This window comes from Blennius ocellaris (genome assembly GCF_963422515.1).
Source record: "Blennius ocellaris genome assembly, chromosome: 20".
NCBI lineage: Eukaryota > Metazoa > Chordata > Actinopteri > Blenniiformes > Blenniidae > Blennius > Blennius ocellaris.
In genome coordinates, this window is record NC_137669.1 from 16,950,403 (window position 1) to 16,968,480 (window position 18,078).

Here is an 18,078-nt window from a genome sequence, read left to right on the forward strand (position 1 = left end):
TGATGCACACACTTTTCCTTTTAACTGACATCCATCATTTTGTATTGGAGGCCGGCTGTTTTGCCGTTATATCACACCAGTGCGGGAATGTAACACAACTGAAAGCCGACGTGTGGGGAAGCCGAATATCAAATGTTAGCAAAGAAAGTGGCGGGTGTCCCTTGCAGTGTTTGTACGGGTCGCGACGACCACGCTGGAGCCTTTTTAACATTGTTCGTGTTGTTCAGAAACGAAGTCCACACTGAGCAGGAGATGGATTTTTACCATTTCCTTTCTAGAAAGCCAAGCCTTCTGAGGCTGTCGCCACATGTGCTCAGCCATGGAGCTGCCGTATCATTTGTTTTAGACTGCATGCATTCGCCGCCAGACAGCAAGAGAGCATATTTCCTCCCTGATCTTCCACATTAAACAGATTTCCTGTGAAGCTTAACAGTGTGACAGGGCTCTCTGTTCTCCACCTTCCACACTTTCACCCTCTAATTTCTGTTTTTTTTTCTCTCACACTTTCTGTCTCCCCCACTCTCTAAATCACACATCAGATCTATCGGCCCAACAGTTTTCCTGATTCCACATACTCACCTCAAGTCTTGCCCCTTACACCATGAACTCTCCCTTCCCTGTTTGCAGGATCAAGTCGACTTAGAGGTGTCACACAGTTCTGAAGCCTGACTTCCTGCCCTAACCCTGTTGCCCCGGGGCAGGCGAGCAGGCGGCTTTGCTCCAGCGCTATGTTTGATCTCTCTATGCGCACATGATTGAAACAGTGCGAGCATTGTACAGTCGCCCATGTGTTTCCAGGTGAGCTGTCAGCGACTGTGACGCCATGTTGGCTCTGTCAGAAATGCCCCTTCCCTAATCTGCCCCAGCTGTGCTAACAGCCAGGATTATAGACAGACTAATCTATGATGATGGCTTCTGATGTTTGACGGGTTGTATTAGAGGAGAAAGTGGGTTAAGGAACTCTGTCTTGCCTTTTTTCATTCCTGGTTTGCCCTCGCCACCTCTCCCCTTTCTGCCTGCTTAGGTTTCCCGAGGCCATGTGCTGTGTAGCATAACTTTTCTATGGTTGAGCGACGCACATGGCATGCCACACTTGATCTCTGATGGGAACTGAGATGTGTTTCCTGTAAAGCCGATTCTTACGCCAGATGTGAAACCCCCTTTTATGCTGCTTGATTGGTGAAGGCCTGTTAGGAACCGGGATCTCTAACTATCCGTGTAGTAAACTGGACGTGACACCGCATACTCTCAGTGCACATTCCTCAAGTTTACACACATGCGGCGAGGTTGTTTTGATTGCCCCCGGTGGTCACGTGACTCAACTTCTGCCACATGCGAGCACCTGCAACGAGCCGCATCTCCAGAGTCAACAACTTATCATGACCGCCCGGCCCGCAGGAGGAGGAGCCACACCTCAGAATACTCTTGGCTGTTCCAGGGCTCGCTGCGGCTGTTTGTGTATGGCTGTGGCTGCCTTCTCCTCTCCAAGAAAAGAACCAGATGTTCCCAGTCTGCCCAAGCTGTGACACTGGTGTGGTGACCAGAGCTTTCCGAGAATGCTGTTATTTTGCAGCATGGATCAGATCGTAGGGATAGGCCTCCAAAAAGGAGTGGTGAGGGGGGAAAAAAAAAAAAAAAACCTCCCCATAACATGGAAGCATGGACCGGTGCCGCCTGATGGTCACTGCTTTGGAATTTAGTAGCTTCACAAGAGAATCTGTTTTCAACGCACCCAGCTCCGTTTCGTGTCTGCCTGGCTCCAGCAACTTGATTACAGAATGCTAAAGAACCTCAGGCCTGCTGTTTATGGATGGCACACATAAACATGCCATCCATGCCGCTCAATGATTTATTCTGCCGTGTTTGGTGCATATTGCTCAGTTACTGATTTATTCACCATCTCCAAGCTCTCGCCACTTAACAGAAGTCTATCTGTCATGCCTCGTGTGCCTGCTCGTTGCTGTACATGTGTGGATCTGCATATGTTCACGGTGTCATTTTAGCATTTGTGTGTGTTTTTGTGTGTCAGCAACACGTTGTTTGACATGACAAGAGGTGACCTTCCTTCTGTGTTCGCCATCCTCTTCCTGTCACAGCATGTAGAACCCAGGTCTCTGTTGTCATGGTGACAGTGGTGATTGGCAGCTCCTGTGTCCCTGGGAGACAGATTTGTATGAAGTGCTTTCCTCTATTATGCGGGCTGTTTCCTTTGGTTTTTCTACGGGGCAGTTTAGAACTGTACATTATTCAGAATCTCCATAAATATATATGGCTATATTTACCCTTGAGTCACACTGAGGAGTTAACTGAGCGTGCAACTCTCTTCCATGTCGTCATGTTGAAGCAGCTGACACACATGTTGATTCCAGAGTGATTCCTGGTGCCACCGAGCTGTTGGATCCTTGCAGGACCCAGAGGGTGATTGTGAGGGGAGGAACATCTCTTTTATGGCATTTTTAAATTTTACAATGCATTTTCAGTGTGTTTAAGAGCTTGAAGGCAGGGATTTTTATTCTTGAGTGTCTGAATATGAAGCACTACATTTAACGTTTAAATAAGATTCTTGGTTGTGTTCACATAGACTTCAGTATCACAGTTATGAGTCTAATCCAGGATATGACAGTTGAATGCAACACAGATTTCTGGTTAATCGAGTTTTTAGTACTTTGCTTGCTGGTGTGCTGTACTACTTTGCCTGTTGACCCCTCACTTGTTTCCAATACACAACAGCAATTTCAAAAGAGAAAATCGGATTCAACTTGGGCTCATGAAAGTATTGAGGATTTGGCTAAAATCATCCGATGTCATTCTTAATTTGGGGTTTGATTTGGAAATATTCTTGAGGCATGTTTGATTTTGTATATGAAGATTGTATAGTAATTTTCTTCTTTACAAATTGTTCGTTAATGATTAGAAAGTACCCCGATGCAACCTTGATGGGCGTTTCCAAGTTCAGTATTTTCAAGAAGATACAAGATTTCTGTAGGTGCATCCATCCACACCTGTGAGGTGCAGTTCAAGGTTTTCCCTGAGGTTTGTCCTTCGATATTCCGATTTCTAACCAATGTCCGATTAGCTTTCCGACTTCTGCCTAGAGTCAGATCAGCTCCAGCTCCCTGCAACCATGAATTCGATAAAGCTGTATAGAAGATGGATGAATGGAGTACTTAAAAAACCTGTTTATTACCAGGACACGCAAGTTATAGTAAATGTACAGCCTGAGGTTTGCTACTCGTTGGTGGCGTTGCCAGATGTATGTGCATCTGTGGAGGCATGACACAAGCTAATTCAGGTACTTTTATAGCTCTTCTGGTAGCTTTTAACTCCAGGCAGTGCCCCTAATAGCGAAATAGTAAATATTAGACTAGCAAAAGTTTGTATTGTAAAAGCCCTCTGAGAAAGAAGTGACTGATCTTGCCCGTGTAAATCTCTGCAGGCAGGGCCTTAACAAAGCCTTGGGATGGAAGATATGAAGAGCTTTTGGTGGTGAAGTGGCACAGGGCTGTGATTCATAGCCGCTGGTGTGCTGCTCCGATAGTTCCCATCGTGTTGGAGCCCCACAGCTAGGATCAATAGTCATCAGAGCCCATCCCCCACGCTGTACTGCCATTAATAACCGACACTGAGTAGCTGGATGCTCCAGCCTTGACCAACTGTTATCCTTCACCCTGCAGATGATACAACACAACAGCGTGTCAGCTCAGACCAAGACGGATGTGGCGACTGAGTGACAGATGATTTGTTTCAAACTTTTTGGTGATGTCCTGTGCCACAATCCGGCCGTGTCAGAAATACAATTTATGGAGAAAATTATGTCAAAAGCTAAAATCCAGGACTCCAGCAGTTCATCTGTGGAACCACTAAACATAAATTATCCTATAAGTCATTGTGGCGGCGAGGTCCCGGCCACTGTGGTAGCACAGTACTTCTGTCTATGCTATGGATTTTCGTCCTGGCGTTGCTGCATTGCGGTGTGAATTTATACTGTAGTTATAGGAGTATGTCATAGAGAGTGATGGTAGAGAGGAGACTTAAGGAGTCTACTCACACCACCCTCGTTAAGGAGCTATTCAGGCCTCCCGTTCATCAAACATACGCACACACCATCTGCTTCAGGCACAGGTGTGTGTGCGTGCATGTGCATGGATGTATACGTGTGATTGTGTGCGCGACCGCAAGTGTGAAACACCATTTATGGCCAATTAGGGATGCTTTATATTACCCAAACCTGTCCCCTGACTGTGGACAGGGAAGTATTAAAAGAGTTGAAATTGGACAAAAATCATCTTTATCACCATAGCAACCCAATTCACTGGAGCTGGGCTTGACATCTCTCTGACTTGCCTCAGCAGCGACTGCAGAAATTTGCCTTTTCTCAACCTGCCACATAAAACGGGTTAACTAATGGTGATGTCAGGAGAAAAAAAAATCTTATCTTATTAAATTTTCTTGTTAAATCTAATTTAAATTCCTTCTGCAGTCCTGCGGAGAAATATAACATTTCAAATGGACATTCTCCCCATGACAGGGAGATTTTGATATTGCTAATTATCTCCTACTTCCATTCATTTGCTTTCATGTAGCCCTCACAGGTGAGCTTGCTGAATAAGTTAATGGGGAGGAGAGGCAGAGACCCAAAGTCCTGGGAAAAAAATTGGTATGCATGGTTTCGATTCACCAGGGAGAAGGTCACTTCAACAATCTGATAGGCCCTTTTAGACGATAGCAGGTTGAAAGAGAGCGGGGGAGAGAGAAGGCGGGAGAGAGTGACAGGGAGGTGAGAAGGAAGAAGGGATGACACGGAGAGGTAATGTGGTAATGTGTCAGGAGGTCTGGATATGCCGCCTCACCCCGTCCCGAGTGTGACAGCCCCGGGGTGCGATAACCTTAAATTCACGTACTCAGACCCACACAGTTGCACATGCAAACGCACACTAACATCCATCCCAGGGCATCCTCCTGGCCATGTGTAGCAATGGTGGGGGAGTTAATCACCCATGTCCATGGCCTTTAGCTGCTCTCATTAGCGGTGAGCGGTGGAGCCGTACCCGATCCATTAGCAACGCTGCCGGTAATGACACTTCACCAGCACCGCCGGGCCCACAGCCAAGAAAGGCTTCGCAGCCCGGCGCAGCCCCTCCATTACTGCCTCATACTGCAAACTGCCGCCACGCTTTTTAGCACTGGCAGGGGGACTGAGAGGCAAAGGGAAAAAAAAAAAAAAGAAAACAGAAAAGAAAGGGATTTTACTTCCCTTTCTCCTCGGTCCGGAAGAGCAGCAGGAAGACGAGGAGAGACGGGGAGGCAGCCTGGTGGCTTTTATCTGGGATCACATCCGCTGGCGCTGTACTGCAGCATTATCGTTCCAAGCCTCTTTGTCTTTGTCTTGATTCCTCTCTCACACACACACACACACACACACACACACACACACACACACACACACACACACACACACACACACACAGACGTATGTGCTCCACACACAGCTGCACATGGGAGATCTCATATGTGCACTTGCACAGTTGGACAGGCCAACAGTGATAAGTCATGTTTTTATGCACAGGCATGTGCTAATTAAAAACAAGTACACACACACACACACACACACACACACACACGCACACACACACACACACACACACACACACACACACACACACACACACTCTGGTAAGCCGTGCTCAGAGGGGTGCACATGTTCACCACACACACACACAAAGAAACCACAGCAAGTTGGAGAAAAAAGGCTGGCGCAAAGTGCCGTGTCCTCATTCATATTGCATGTAAAAGCCCTCTGGCTGTCATGTAACCAAACCTGTGTCACATCTGTAAAACGGCCATCATAGAGCAAGCTCGCACCCAGTTAAAAGCCAGGACAGGCATGACTAAAGGAATATAGGCCACAGGCAACAGACCTCCTGCTTTTTCTTTCATGTCTCCCCTTCTCTCTTCCTCTCTCATTCTCACTCTCCTTCATTCCCTTCAGCTTCATTTTTTTTTTTATTCATCTTCTCAGCTGTGGCCCAGTGCATTTGCTTTCCTGTGAAGTCTTGGTGGGACAGCAGGACATCTCTTCTTCCTCCTCCCTTCGCCCCGTCTCCTTGACACGCTCTTTCCTGATCTGCTCTGCTCCCTTCTGCATGCACACGTATTCTCTTAGCGCCCTCCAAAGGCTGCCGAGGGAACGGCAGCCTCCTGTTCTCATCGGCTGTGCAAGAAAAATACCTTGAATATTTCTTCCGGGGAGTTATAAATCAGGGTTTGATCTCTGAGAAGTGTTTGGTTGGGATTTTAACTCTCTGTGTGTCTTCTGATTGCTATTTCAGTACATGACTGCTGCAGCCGCCGCCGCGCCTATGCAAGGGACCTACATTCCCCAGTACACTCCTGTGCCTCCAACAGCCGTCCCTGTTGAAGTAAGACCTGCACACATATACACGGTACTTACCCCCAATCAAAAGCCCGTCGATGGGAAGACATCATTACCACTAACAGCCCAATCACTTGCACCAAAAAAAAAAAAAAAAAAAACAGTACTCCCTTAACCACCAGTAGACTGAAAGAGTCATTAAATAGACAGATCACATTTGAAGCAGGCTGCAAATTGCCCTCATTCTTTCCAAACAAATGGCCTTGCACCACCAGCAAATAACAAGGATCAAAACTGCAAGGAAAGCACGATGACTCAGAAGTTTTATAGTATTTGGGAAAGACATTTGAAGTGCGGCGCAGACTTTCTCGCTTCCTCGGCAGCTGTCTGAGCTCCTGGCAGGTTTGGGCAGTGCAGCCTGAGAAATGATGAACGCGGAGAGCGGGTAGGCAGGCAGGCAGGCAGGCGAGGTGAGCGGGCCAGCTGTCTGGCGGCTGACAGTGCGGTCGTATTCAGATGGACTATCATTCGTGTATCAGATGACAGGCGCTGGAGTGAGACACAGTGCCGGCAGTGCTGTCTCTCTCTCCCCCCCCACCCCACTCCCCGTCAGCCGGTTGGGGCTGCTAGATAGCTGGAACTCATACATCCGTCAGCTGAAGCACTCCGGTTAGCCCACCAGCCACGGACAATGACAGTTTCCCTTGACAGACCCATTAGTCGCTCCTCCCCCTCCTCCTCTCGGAGTCCCACTCCTCAGAAAGTTACAGTCGTCCTCGTGACGGAGTGGGACGGAGGAGAGGGATGTAGTTGTCGTGTATAGCCCACGGCAGCGCTTGCCTATTTCATCCTCGCCGTCGTCCTCCCGGTGCCGGAGGCGGCGGCGGGGCGTAGATCACTGCATCAGTCCATGTCTGCAGGGCTGACGTATGGACGGGACACAGTATCCTTGAGAGCTTGTTAAAGGTGATTGAGATGAATCAGTGATAAAAGGCTCAGAGCTTGTTGTGAGGAATTCACTGCACACTGCCATCATTAAAGAAGTTTTACCCCAAACAGAGATAAAAGTCTGTAAGAAAAAAGTATGTGCTCTTGAAAAGATTATTTTTGATTCGTGGTACAGTTCAGCATTTGCGATGGAAAATCACAGGAAGCCTGTATTAGTTGTTTGTTTTTGTATTTTCTTCACCCTTTTTTCCTGTTTAATGCGAGTGTAACAACAACAATCAGTTATTTTTATATTGCAGTGCTTGACACAAACATAAGAAATCAAGTCAGCAGCTTTAGTTTAGTTTTTACTGTGTGTGTGCTTTAGCTCATTGTAAATCAGCGTGAAAAAAAATCGTTTCAGGTTAAGCAGTGGAAAAAGCCCAGAAAGTTTTGGAAGTTTTGTCGCAGCATAAATTGACAAGCGAAATAAACTGGTATTGATATTCTTAGGTGCTAAAAAGAAAAATTACTGTAACTTGAATCAGCGTAATATCTCAAAGCTGTCACTTCCGGATCCTGCAGTGAGTTAAAATGTGCAGTCCACAAAAAAAAAAAAAAAAGAGGATATGTAATGACTGACACTGCAGGTTAGGATCGCAGGGGGCTGGAGCCGGTCCCAGCTAACGCAGGGTAAAAAGCAGGAGACACGCTGAGCAGGTTTCCCATTCATCACACGACTAATTGCTTCCTACAAGTGAGTCATGTAACTACTTGCAACACACACCATGATTATCACAGAAGCAGCTCCAAATGTTTCTGCCTGCAGGTCCTTCCATAACAGCAAACTATCTGCTGAGAATCTTTCAAACCCCAAATTGTCGATTGTCTGTTCTGATTGTTGAGTAAAAAATCTGTAAAGATCAAATATTTCCTAATAGTCAGCTCAAACTATAAATTGATCTTACAGATAAATGTGCAAAAAATAGAAATAAAACGTGAAACTCGCAATGAAGAAGCTGCAAATAGAGAAACATTTCAGACTGGTTTGGTGTCACTTTTGTCCAGTGGATGGCAGTAGTGAGCTCTACCAGTTTGTTTTTATTTGGCTACTAAGCATTGAGTCCTTTGTGTTGCGTTCACAAGCATCTGTAAATTCTGCTTCTTCCTCTCTTGTCACACTGAGAACACACTTGACCCTAGATGGACTCACTTCATCACCCTGTGGTAGGAAGTGGTATTACACAGCGGGGTAACCTTAAGTAGGCTGGCAAACTTTAGTAAGCAATTACCATGGCACAATATTAACAAAATAATTAAGCAAAGAATCTTACATATTGTACCTTTAAGTGAACCCAACTCCTCAAATGAACAAGATAGGAGCTTAAATATTTGACAGTGAACACCTTTAGGGCAGTGTAATTGGAAAATGCCTGTATCATATACTTTTTCTGAGTTACAAATGGTAGCTGGAAACTGTGAACGTCAGTCATGAAACTGATTGAACAGAAAGGAGACGGGCGTTCTCAGAGACAGACAGGCATGCAGTGCCACAGATGAATACACAAAGTAGACAGAAGGAGAAGTTTATGAGATAAACCACATACTGTTCTTGTTCTGAGCTCACGCACTCATTATGTGTATGTGTATGCGTGTGTCCAGGGAGTGGTGACAGACGCCTCGCCCCAGACAGTGGCTCCTTCATCACAGGAGGTGGCTGGCCAGCAGCAACAGATCCAGGTGGACAGTGCCGCCGACCATGTTCCTGCTTACTCATACCAGTCCAAGTAAGTCCGCCAGTGAGGCTTCGCTGCGTCTTTTAACCTCGTGGCTCTTCTGGAAGACGTCCCGTTTATTTAAACATCATGTCAGTACAATATGAAGCGCGGGTGTCGAACATGTGGCAATCAGTGATGAAGCAGTCGAAATGAGCTAAGTATTTGTATTTCCGTACTCTCCTCTCGTAGATCTTTCAAGCTGAGTACTTGGGGATTCATTTTTCTGACGTTTCAAATACACACCCACAAAAATATCTGTATTTTCTGCGTTTTAAGTTTTCAAAACTGCCTTGTTATTGCTTTGAACCTCCAATAATGACAGTTAAGTTTTAAAAGTAAAATGATTAGTCATCAATACTTAAGCTGCAGAAGTTTAACTCGCTTTAATTCAAAGCAATGTTATCGTTTTCTATGAATTTCATTTATTACCCATTTCTGTCTGAACATTTTTGATCCAAGTTGACTAATGATGTTTATCCATGCAGAGAAATAGTATTCCAATAGCACTGATAATAATGTGTTTGTGTATGTGTGTGTATGCAAACCCAACACTGTGAAACAGAGTGAAATATTCATGTTTGCTTTTCCTTTTCTACCTGACCGCATTTCAAAACCTTTTTTACTTTTAATTAAGAACAATATATTAAATAATTAACTTTGTTTGTATGAAACAGAAAAAAAGTTCATTAAATGTCATTGTCGTCATGTGATCACATTTCCCAGCTCTAAACAAATAGACCGTGTTGGAGTTGTTGGTATTTGCAGGTTATTCTGATATCAGTTTGCCATTCTGGTTCAGTTTAGATGAAATTGGGTTGCATTTAAAATGAGTTTGACTCTTCTTAGATAAAGAATGTATTTATAGGTATTGTTGAGGTGCTTTTTTAGTTACTGTGCTGCAAACAAAAAAAAGGTCATTGTGTTATTGTTGAACTAAATTACCAGAAAAACTAGATGTTATTTCATCCAGTACCCGAGCTCTCGGATGAATTCTCGTAGTAAACAAATAAGATTTTAATTAAACGTGAAGCTTGCAGAGGTGAGGGAATCTGCGTGAACTCTCCTCCCGTCTGCGGTTCGTTTGAAGCAAAGGAATATTCTTCCAATCAGAATTTACGAGAGAATTTCAAGGTGCTTTTGTTTGACAAATGTGTTTTTGTTAAGCGGCGCAAGATTTGACGCCAACAATAAAGAGGAATGAGAAGCGTGAACCAAGAAACGCGGCGCCTTCGCGAGCCGATTCAAATTATTTCTGGCTGCTGTTGTCGTTCGCTCGTCACTCTGCCGCCACGTTTCTCGCTTCCTGACCCGATCACAGCTCTTTAATGTGCGTCATTTTGCCTCGGCGGGCTGACTGAGCTGTCAGCGCTCCTGCTTTTTTGTGTTTGTAAAATTGTGCTTTGATTTTTAACTGCACCCCCTCCTCTCTCTCTCTCTCTCTCTCTGTTTCTCTCTCTCTCTCTCTCTCTCTCTCTTTCATCAGATAGCATCGGCCTGAGCGAATGTTCCTGTGACAGCGTTGCCTTGAGACAGAAGGTGGCTGCACTGTGAATGTGAGGAAAAGAGAAAAGAAAGAGATTGCTTCCAGATTGCCCAGGCACCAAAAAAAAAAAAAGAAAAAGAAAAAAAAGAAGAAGAGACAATTTTTTCATTTCCTACCTGGCCTACGAGGAGAAAAAAAAAAGAATCAAGAAGGAGGCACAGAGAGCTGAGGAAGGGGATGAAGGAGGGAAAATAACTGGGCACAGTGCAAAGAAGTGAAATAGTTTAGTCTGGAAACCTGCCTGAAGGGCTTGGCTGAAGCTTGAAAAGTTTCTCAAAGAAAATTCTCAACCGGTTTAAAAAAAAGAAAAAAAGAAAAAAAAGAAAAAAAAAGGTGCGGAAAAAATGTTTAAAAAAAAAATTAGAAAATATATTTAAAAATGTAAAAAAAAGGTTGAATGCAGGTAGGTGATGAAGTTTATTTTGTAATTAGATGAGGGGAGTCAAGTTTGAGACACACACAGAGATTGTCTTCCTCAGATATTAAGCTACAGTTTCTTTTTCTGTCCTTTTTTTATGTTCTAGTGTTAAATCTTAGTTTTCTAGATATATTCAAAAACAAATTTGTTTTTGTTGTTTTTCTTTTTCTTTTTCTTGAATCTTCATGGCCTTAATTTGAAGGGCGCCAGAAACTTTTTTTTAAAAGTCTGACGTCCAGTTGGAGGAAAACAAAAACAAACAAAATCAGTCTCTTGGACCACTTGGTGGGTGCAAGATACTGGAGGAGTTGTTCTAAAGAGGAAAAAAAACAGAATCTATCACATAAGCTGTACAGATTTAATAGAGAAGAGCTTTTTTCTTTTCTTCATTAGAAGAAAACTTTGATAATTATTATGTCAGAGGTAACTAAGTGTCAGAAGAAAACAAAATGTCTGTTGGGGAAATAAAAAAATAAAAAAAAGACTTGGGGTGGGGGGGAGATGAAGCTTTGAAGAGATTTTTTTCACAGTGAGGAAAAAAGAAAACATAAGAAAAAACAAACATGCTGCATTGTGGATGCAGTCTGTTGCAAATGCTGAACTTGTTTTTTTATTATCATTATTATTTTACATGGCGAGATTTGCTGTCGATGACATTAGTGCTTTTTATCTGCCACATTTTACCTTTTTTATGAGCTTTGAGATGTTTTTAGCCCGCTTTGCTTGTCACACTGCGAAAAAAAAAAAAAAAAAGAATTTTAAAAAAGATGACAAAAAAAAGATAAAATCAAACAAAACAAAACAAAAAAAACAACAACTACAGAATAATTTCTGGCAGTAAAATAAAAAAAAAAAACAGTAGATTCAGTAGGAGCTTATGGTTTAAACCAATCAGTGCAAAAGCAATAGAAGAAATTGTTGACAATTTCTGTAGTCTTTCCTAGTTGTGGATCAAATGCAGCCCATGGATGGCCATTTTTATACCAAAGATGAAGAGACACTCTGAACCAGAGTTTTTTTTTTTGTTTGTTTGTTTTCTTTTCATTTTTTCAGTTTGGTTTTGTTGTTGATGATGATGTTGTTGTTGTTGATGTTAATGTTGATACTGTTGTTGTTGTTGTTGTTGCTGTTGTTGTTGTCAGCTTTTTTTCTTTCTTTCTTTCTTTCTTTTTTTCGACTTGACCTTGATGGCCGGACCAGTCCTTACTTTTCCTTCGAACATGTTTTCTCATGCTTCACACACGCTTACACACATGAACACACACACAGATACACACATCAGACAGTATTTAAAGACGTGGCCCAGCTGACGGCAGATCGACCGTCGCCCACTCCGTCTCACTTTGCTTTATCTTCACGTCCCGTCCCGTCGGACGACTCTCACTCACACCGTTGGGCGCATTCCTCCTCCCTCTCTTTTCAGATCCTGCAGGAAAAGCTTTCAGAAACAAACTCGGGAAGGTTGCTAGCTACACTCTGTGGATGTCGGCACGTTGCGCTGAGCGTTAGTGAGTTCTGTCCCACATATGTCTTCATCGCATTTTCTCCGTGCTCAAACCTCAGTGGGAGCCTCCTGCTGACGTTCAGCGTGATTACCATGTCATCGCTACATAAGCCTCCTTTGCTTCGATCATCAAATGAGTCATATTTTCCGCATGCTGTCCATAATATTTTTTTATTTTTCTGATAATGATTGCATAAACTTTACGGCTCCTGATCAGCAATGGCTTCCTGTATGTGGACTAATTGACTTGTCATGTGGCAGCAGCTTCACACAGCCATAGAAACAAGTGAAGATTCAAAAGCCAACACCTTTAAAGCTTTAAAAGGAACAGAAAAACTCTCACTTGTACAGAACCCTGTGTGAAAACAGTGGATAGATTCTTGACGTTGCTCTTTTGAACCTCGTCAACCTAAAGTTAGAAATGCTTCAGAAATGTTATCATTTCTTCTCTTCTTTACTGAATTAGGGAGCAGGAAGATTTATTTTGAAATGTCTTGCTTGTTTTGCAGGTCACCTTTATAAATCAATGTGACTCTCGCATGGCATTGGAGAGTTAAAAGGCCGATTGATTGATGATTTGCCCATGATAAGGTCTATGGGAGACGCCGTGGCTTCTCACCAACCATAACAAGATGATGGCGGCGTCTCTTTCCTCGACCCGTTCGCTGAGAGTCAGTTACCCCCTCGGTTGTCCCAATTTGTTGCACAAATAAGCCCGTCTCATGCAATCTGGCCTCTCCGCCCCGGAGCCGCATGAGGCTTTCAGTGACTTCATCTCTGAGGATTGTCGCCTGTGAGACAACGACCATTTCTGCTGGCGCTCCACCGGCCCGCTGTGTGACTGCGCTGTTCGCCCATGCTCCCCCCCCTTCTGCCCAGAACTGGTGGCGTTACGACGCTAAAAGGCCCCCCACTTCACTGGCACCATTAATGTGCCATGGCCAAGGCAGCCTCCTTTGCTCTCATTTTCAGTCACTGTCATTCTCTTCCCGCCGTCCCCCTCTCTCACGCTCTTTCTGAGGTTTCTTCTCTTTATTGGATGGTGCAGAAGCAGAACCACAAACCAATTTCAGTCACTCTCGCAATGAGGCTTGACGGGCCCAATTTGTCTCCCTCTGGGGCAATGGGATCCACTCCAGTGTCCCTCAAAAGACCCTTTTCTTCCCGACAGAGAGGGAGCTTTTTGTTTGGTGACAATTGCAACTGAGCTCTCGCAGTTTGTGCAGCTCTCTCAACCCCAGTGCTGCTGAGCGTGCAGCGAAACGTGACGTCATGCGTGGTGGTGCCCGTGAGTAACAATCAAATTGTACATTGAGTGCCTTTTAACTAAGCTTCCAAATGATTCCAAATGATTGGTGTAATCGTTGATTAAGCACACGAAGGAGCTCGTCGTGAATTGGTCGTGCTGCAGAAGTATTAAAGCTACTCTATGGTGCTAAAGATGAAGCTGCATCTGGCTTCTGCCTTCCTCGTGTTTGGTGATCTCTGTGACAAGCCGGCCACTGGTGATCATTTGGCCATGAACCCGGCCACCTGTCCACTTGACAACACAAAAACAAACAAAACAGGTTCCAGAAGCCATATTTTTTTTTCCTTTCATCATACTCTGAATACCTGTCGTACGTTCTCGTCTTCCATACACGAGCAGAGGCCAACAAGCCACATGCGTCTCTCAGACCGAAGGACTTTTTCGTGTTTTATTGTTCAATCAAATCGACACGTGTCCCTTCTCGCCTTATCTGCTCTACCATTCAACATCTGCTTGCACTCGTCTCGTGGCTGCAATCGGCTCTTATCTCCCAGTGAGTAAATCTCCACGTTACAGGCTAACAACTGACAAATGTTGGGTTTTAGGAACCCGTGGATGTGCCAACTTGGCTCATCTGTTTGCAATTGCTACGTAAGTGTCCTGATGAAAACGACAGAGCTGCTACACTTTGACCAGGTTTAAGCTAGTGTGCGTGTATGTGTGCGTGTGTGTTGGTTCAACTTCTTTACGATTTGTTCGACTTCTTTTATCAACAGGCTTCAATCCAAGTTCTCTAGATTTTATTATTTTGCTGTTGTTTTGTTGAAGAAGTTGGACGTTTTCAAGCTGAAACAGGAGTCACACTGCAGAAAATGCACATCAGAGAGCAGCGTGGTCAACGAAAAGGCCTGAGATTCAAAAGTGACGGCGTTATGGGAAATGGGATGGCAAATATCCACGAGATTATGAAAGACATGCACAGCAAAGAACATCAACTCTATTCTGCTAATGTAGATTCGAGAAAGAAAAGGATGGAGAGGCAGGTGTGTGTTACTGCTGCACAGGACCAATATTTCATGTAGATCTGAAAGATTACCCAACAAAAAGAAATGGCTTTGTTCTTAATAGCACAATGGCATAATGTACCTTTTCAGAATACAAATATCGTCTCCAAAGTGTACAGAGGGCATGCCTGCAATTCTAAGAAGGCTGGAGCAGAAATGTGCTCGCAGTCAGCCCATGTGTCAGCACAAACCAGGAGCCAGGAGAGAAAGTATGTGTAAAAAAATAAATAAATAAAAGAGCGAGAAAGAGAGACAGGAATCATTAGCTCCTGTTGCCGGGCAGAAGTGGGCCCAACCTGGAGTTTCTCTGTCTTAATGCGGTGGTGCGTTTCCCCCCCCCCCCCCCCGTACTGGACTCCAGCAGGTGACCAGCATGACCCACCGCTAATTAGAAACGAATTCTGTCCCTCTCCGACGCCGTCACACCAACGCAGAGTCCTCTCTTCCGCCACACAGCTGCTCATCAGTCCCTTCCTCGCTCGGCCTCGGGGTTTTGTTGTTGACACACCTCGCTGTCGCTCCTCCAGACATCATCGGTCCCGTCGTCTTGCCTTCTTCTTTTCTCAAGTTCACTTTGGCATCCCGTTCCGCTTTCGGCGCGAACATGAAGAGAGTCCAGCCTGTTGCTCTTCAACCAGAATTGCAAGATCTCAAAGTGCAATGTGTGCATGTGCATGAAGGAACCCTGGAGGGGTTGCCAATCATGGGCAATTTTCAAGCATCGATCATTTCCAGAATGTGACAGATCGGATGTTTTTGCTTACATAACTTCAGTGACGGAAGCCCCCAGACAGTCGGGTCATTTCCTCTGCGCTCTCAGCAGGCAGAAGATTGGGGGGATGTTGTTCATCTTGATGTTATTTACCGTTGTTTGCTGCTGCAGTATCTGTAGTAAAGTTTATGCAATCGTACATTAAGAATTTAGGATTTAGTCCCAAGAATATTTTTGTGATTTATCATTTATGTGTTGTCTGGTATCTATTTACTGGAAACGCAGTAAATCTCATTCATCTGATGCCCCCGGTGAAATGTATTCACAGGTTTAGAGGGTTTGTTTTTTTTTACATCCTCTATTTAATGATTGAGGAAACAAAACTGTACATTTCAACTTTTGCTTTAATCTCAGCCTCCTTCGGATGACTCCACGCACTCGACTCGATGACGTAGCCGATCTTCTGCGAGAAGCAGTGATCAGTCTTTCCAGGCGAGGCGCTTACGCCGCTGCCTCTTTGAACAAAACAGTGCTCCCGCCTCATCCCTCACTCATTTCACCATCACTGCCGTCATCCTTGAATCCGACATGCTCCAGAAAGTCATCCATGTCGTGTGGCTCCCAAAAAGCCGGAGCGAAACTCACAAGATGGATCACGTGTCATCCTCCGCCGTCGCAAAATATGGATTCATCGCAGCCATTTGCATTGATTCTCGTCTGTTAAGAAAACAGTAGTTCAGAGTTACTCTTGCAGACTGTCTCTCTACAGTAGTGTAAAGGAGAAGCGCGGCTCAATAACTCATCGCAGAGCAGCACACACTCTCCACACGTATGTGATGCGGTGGGAAAATTGCTCAAACCCCCCCACCCCCCACCCCACAAAGGCGAGGTCCTGTGCTTTTAATTGATGCCTCGGTTCACCTTTGATGAGAGCTATTGATTGGCCACGCAACCCCGAGAGCGCAGCCACTCAGCCAGCCAGCACAGCATTTGCAGAGTTCAAACGTCTCTCCGAGAAACACCGAATCCACTGATTACTAGGAAACGGCCGACCAAAATTTGATCGAGACCTCCAGCACAGAATGCGTGTTGAGCGTGGGACTCGCTTAGCAGATTTTAAAACAAAGAGGAACTATTTATTAGGACAGCAGAGCGGTTTTTATTTCTTTATTATTATTTTTTTCTCTCGTTTTCTTGTTTTCGTTTGTTTTTCACTTTCCTTTGTTTTGGGCGCAGAGGAGGACATGGTCACGCCTCGCACACGCTGCTCAGTGTGTGTGATCTTTGAGAAATTATCTGTACATCTGTGGATGTTAGGGTTTGACTTGGGTTTTATGAGTTGTTTTATTTCCCTCTCTCTCTCTCTCTGATGAAGCTTTCAATAAAAAAAAAATGTGGAAAAAAAAATAGCACAGAGGAGTGCCGTCATCTTTCTATCTGCATGTGAAACGATTGTCTGTTGTCACATGCGATTATTGTGGGGACATTTATTATGCACTGAGCGTCCTCTTGAGGAACACACACACACACATAAGACACACCATCATCCCCAAAGCCTATTATCTATATGACTAAATTGCAGTGGGAAGGAAGAGGCTGATGGCACCTGCTGTGCGTTGACCTTGGACCCTCACATCCTCTCATAATTACAGCCCTTGCAAATGGAGCTAATACCTCTCGATGGGATTTCCCTCATCACAGCTCACATGCACTTGATTGGGCGTAAAGTGGTCATAATCAAAGATGGAGGAGTCTGCCCGAGGAAGAACTGGATCGATGGCAATCAATCTCCCGCTTCACTCTCATTTAGGCCCAATCAATTGCTGTCCTTGTCACCGCCGAGGACACCTGTACCGTCGATACCGCGGCCGCGTCGTAGCCGCCGTCGAGGACGTCGCTACAAGATCGAGGCGACGGGACCAGCACGCCAAGACAAAGGAGCTGTGCAGCTGATGGGCTCAGGTTGAGTGTGTGCGTGTGAGTCTGCGGCTCCCTGCTTGCATCTGCTGATCTGTGAATATACAGAAAAATGCCTTAGTGCTCAGCGGAGATAACTGTCGATGTGGGACATTTACAGCAATTTGAAACATTTTGCTTCCCTGAGAGTCTTCGGAGGCGCTGTGATTTCTCTACACTACACACTGTATAGCTGCAAAATCTGGGGTAAAAATGCAGTGGGATCCTTTATCGAGTGAAATGCCACAGATTGAATCTCTCTCCCTCGGAGCCGAGCAGCCGCCTTATCAGGACTTATAGAGATGTAACAGCCGAGCGCCACAAGGGTGCAGCATACCAACACAGATGTTATCTTGTGTGTGCATTTCACAGAGGAATGAGGGCCTACGCACACACACTGGCACACGTCCATGCATGCACACAACACTGGCTACAGATTAAGGACATCTCCACTGGGGGAGCCTCAACACAACCAGCTTTCCCATCAAGCGTTTTGCCATCTGCTCCCTGTATACGAAGATTAGGAACGAAGCACATTAATTCTACCGATCCAA

General features: G+C 44.8%; 1 protein-coding gene across 3 annotated transcripts in view; it reads left to right on the plus strand.

The window, feature by feature from the left end:
- The window catches only part of LOC308144829 (RNA-binding motif, single-stranded-interacting protein 3), a gene marked incomplete at its 3' end in the record, with an annotated part of 293,608 nt that extends 276,630 nt beyond the window's left edge, over window positions 1-16,978 (plus strand). Inside the window, exons 14-16 of one of the 3 annotated variants that reach the window (XM_080516066.1) lie at window positions 6,330-6,419; window positions 8,963-9,087; window positions 10,562-16,978. In XM_080516066.1, the coding sequence (XP_080372192.1) occupies window positions 6,330-6,419; window positions 8,963-9,087; window positions 10,562-10,565 (219 nt within the window). Of the gene's footprint in view, window positions 1-6,329; window positions 6,420-8,962; window positions 9,092-10,561 lie in introns of those variants that run through there. The other 2 variants (XM_080516068.1, XM_080516067.1) reach the window with 2 other exon arrangements.
- Window positions 16,979-18,078: the final 1,100 nt, after the last annotated feature.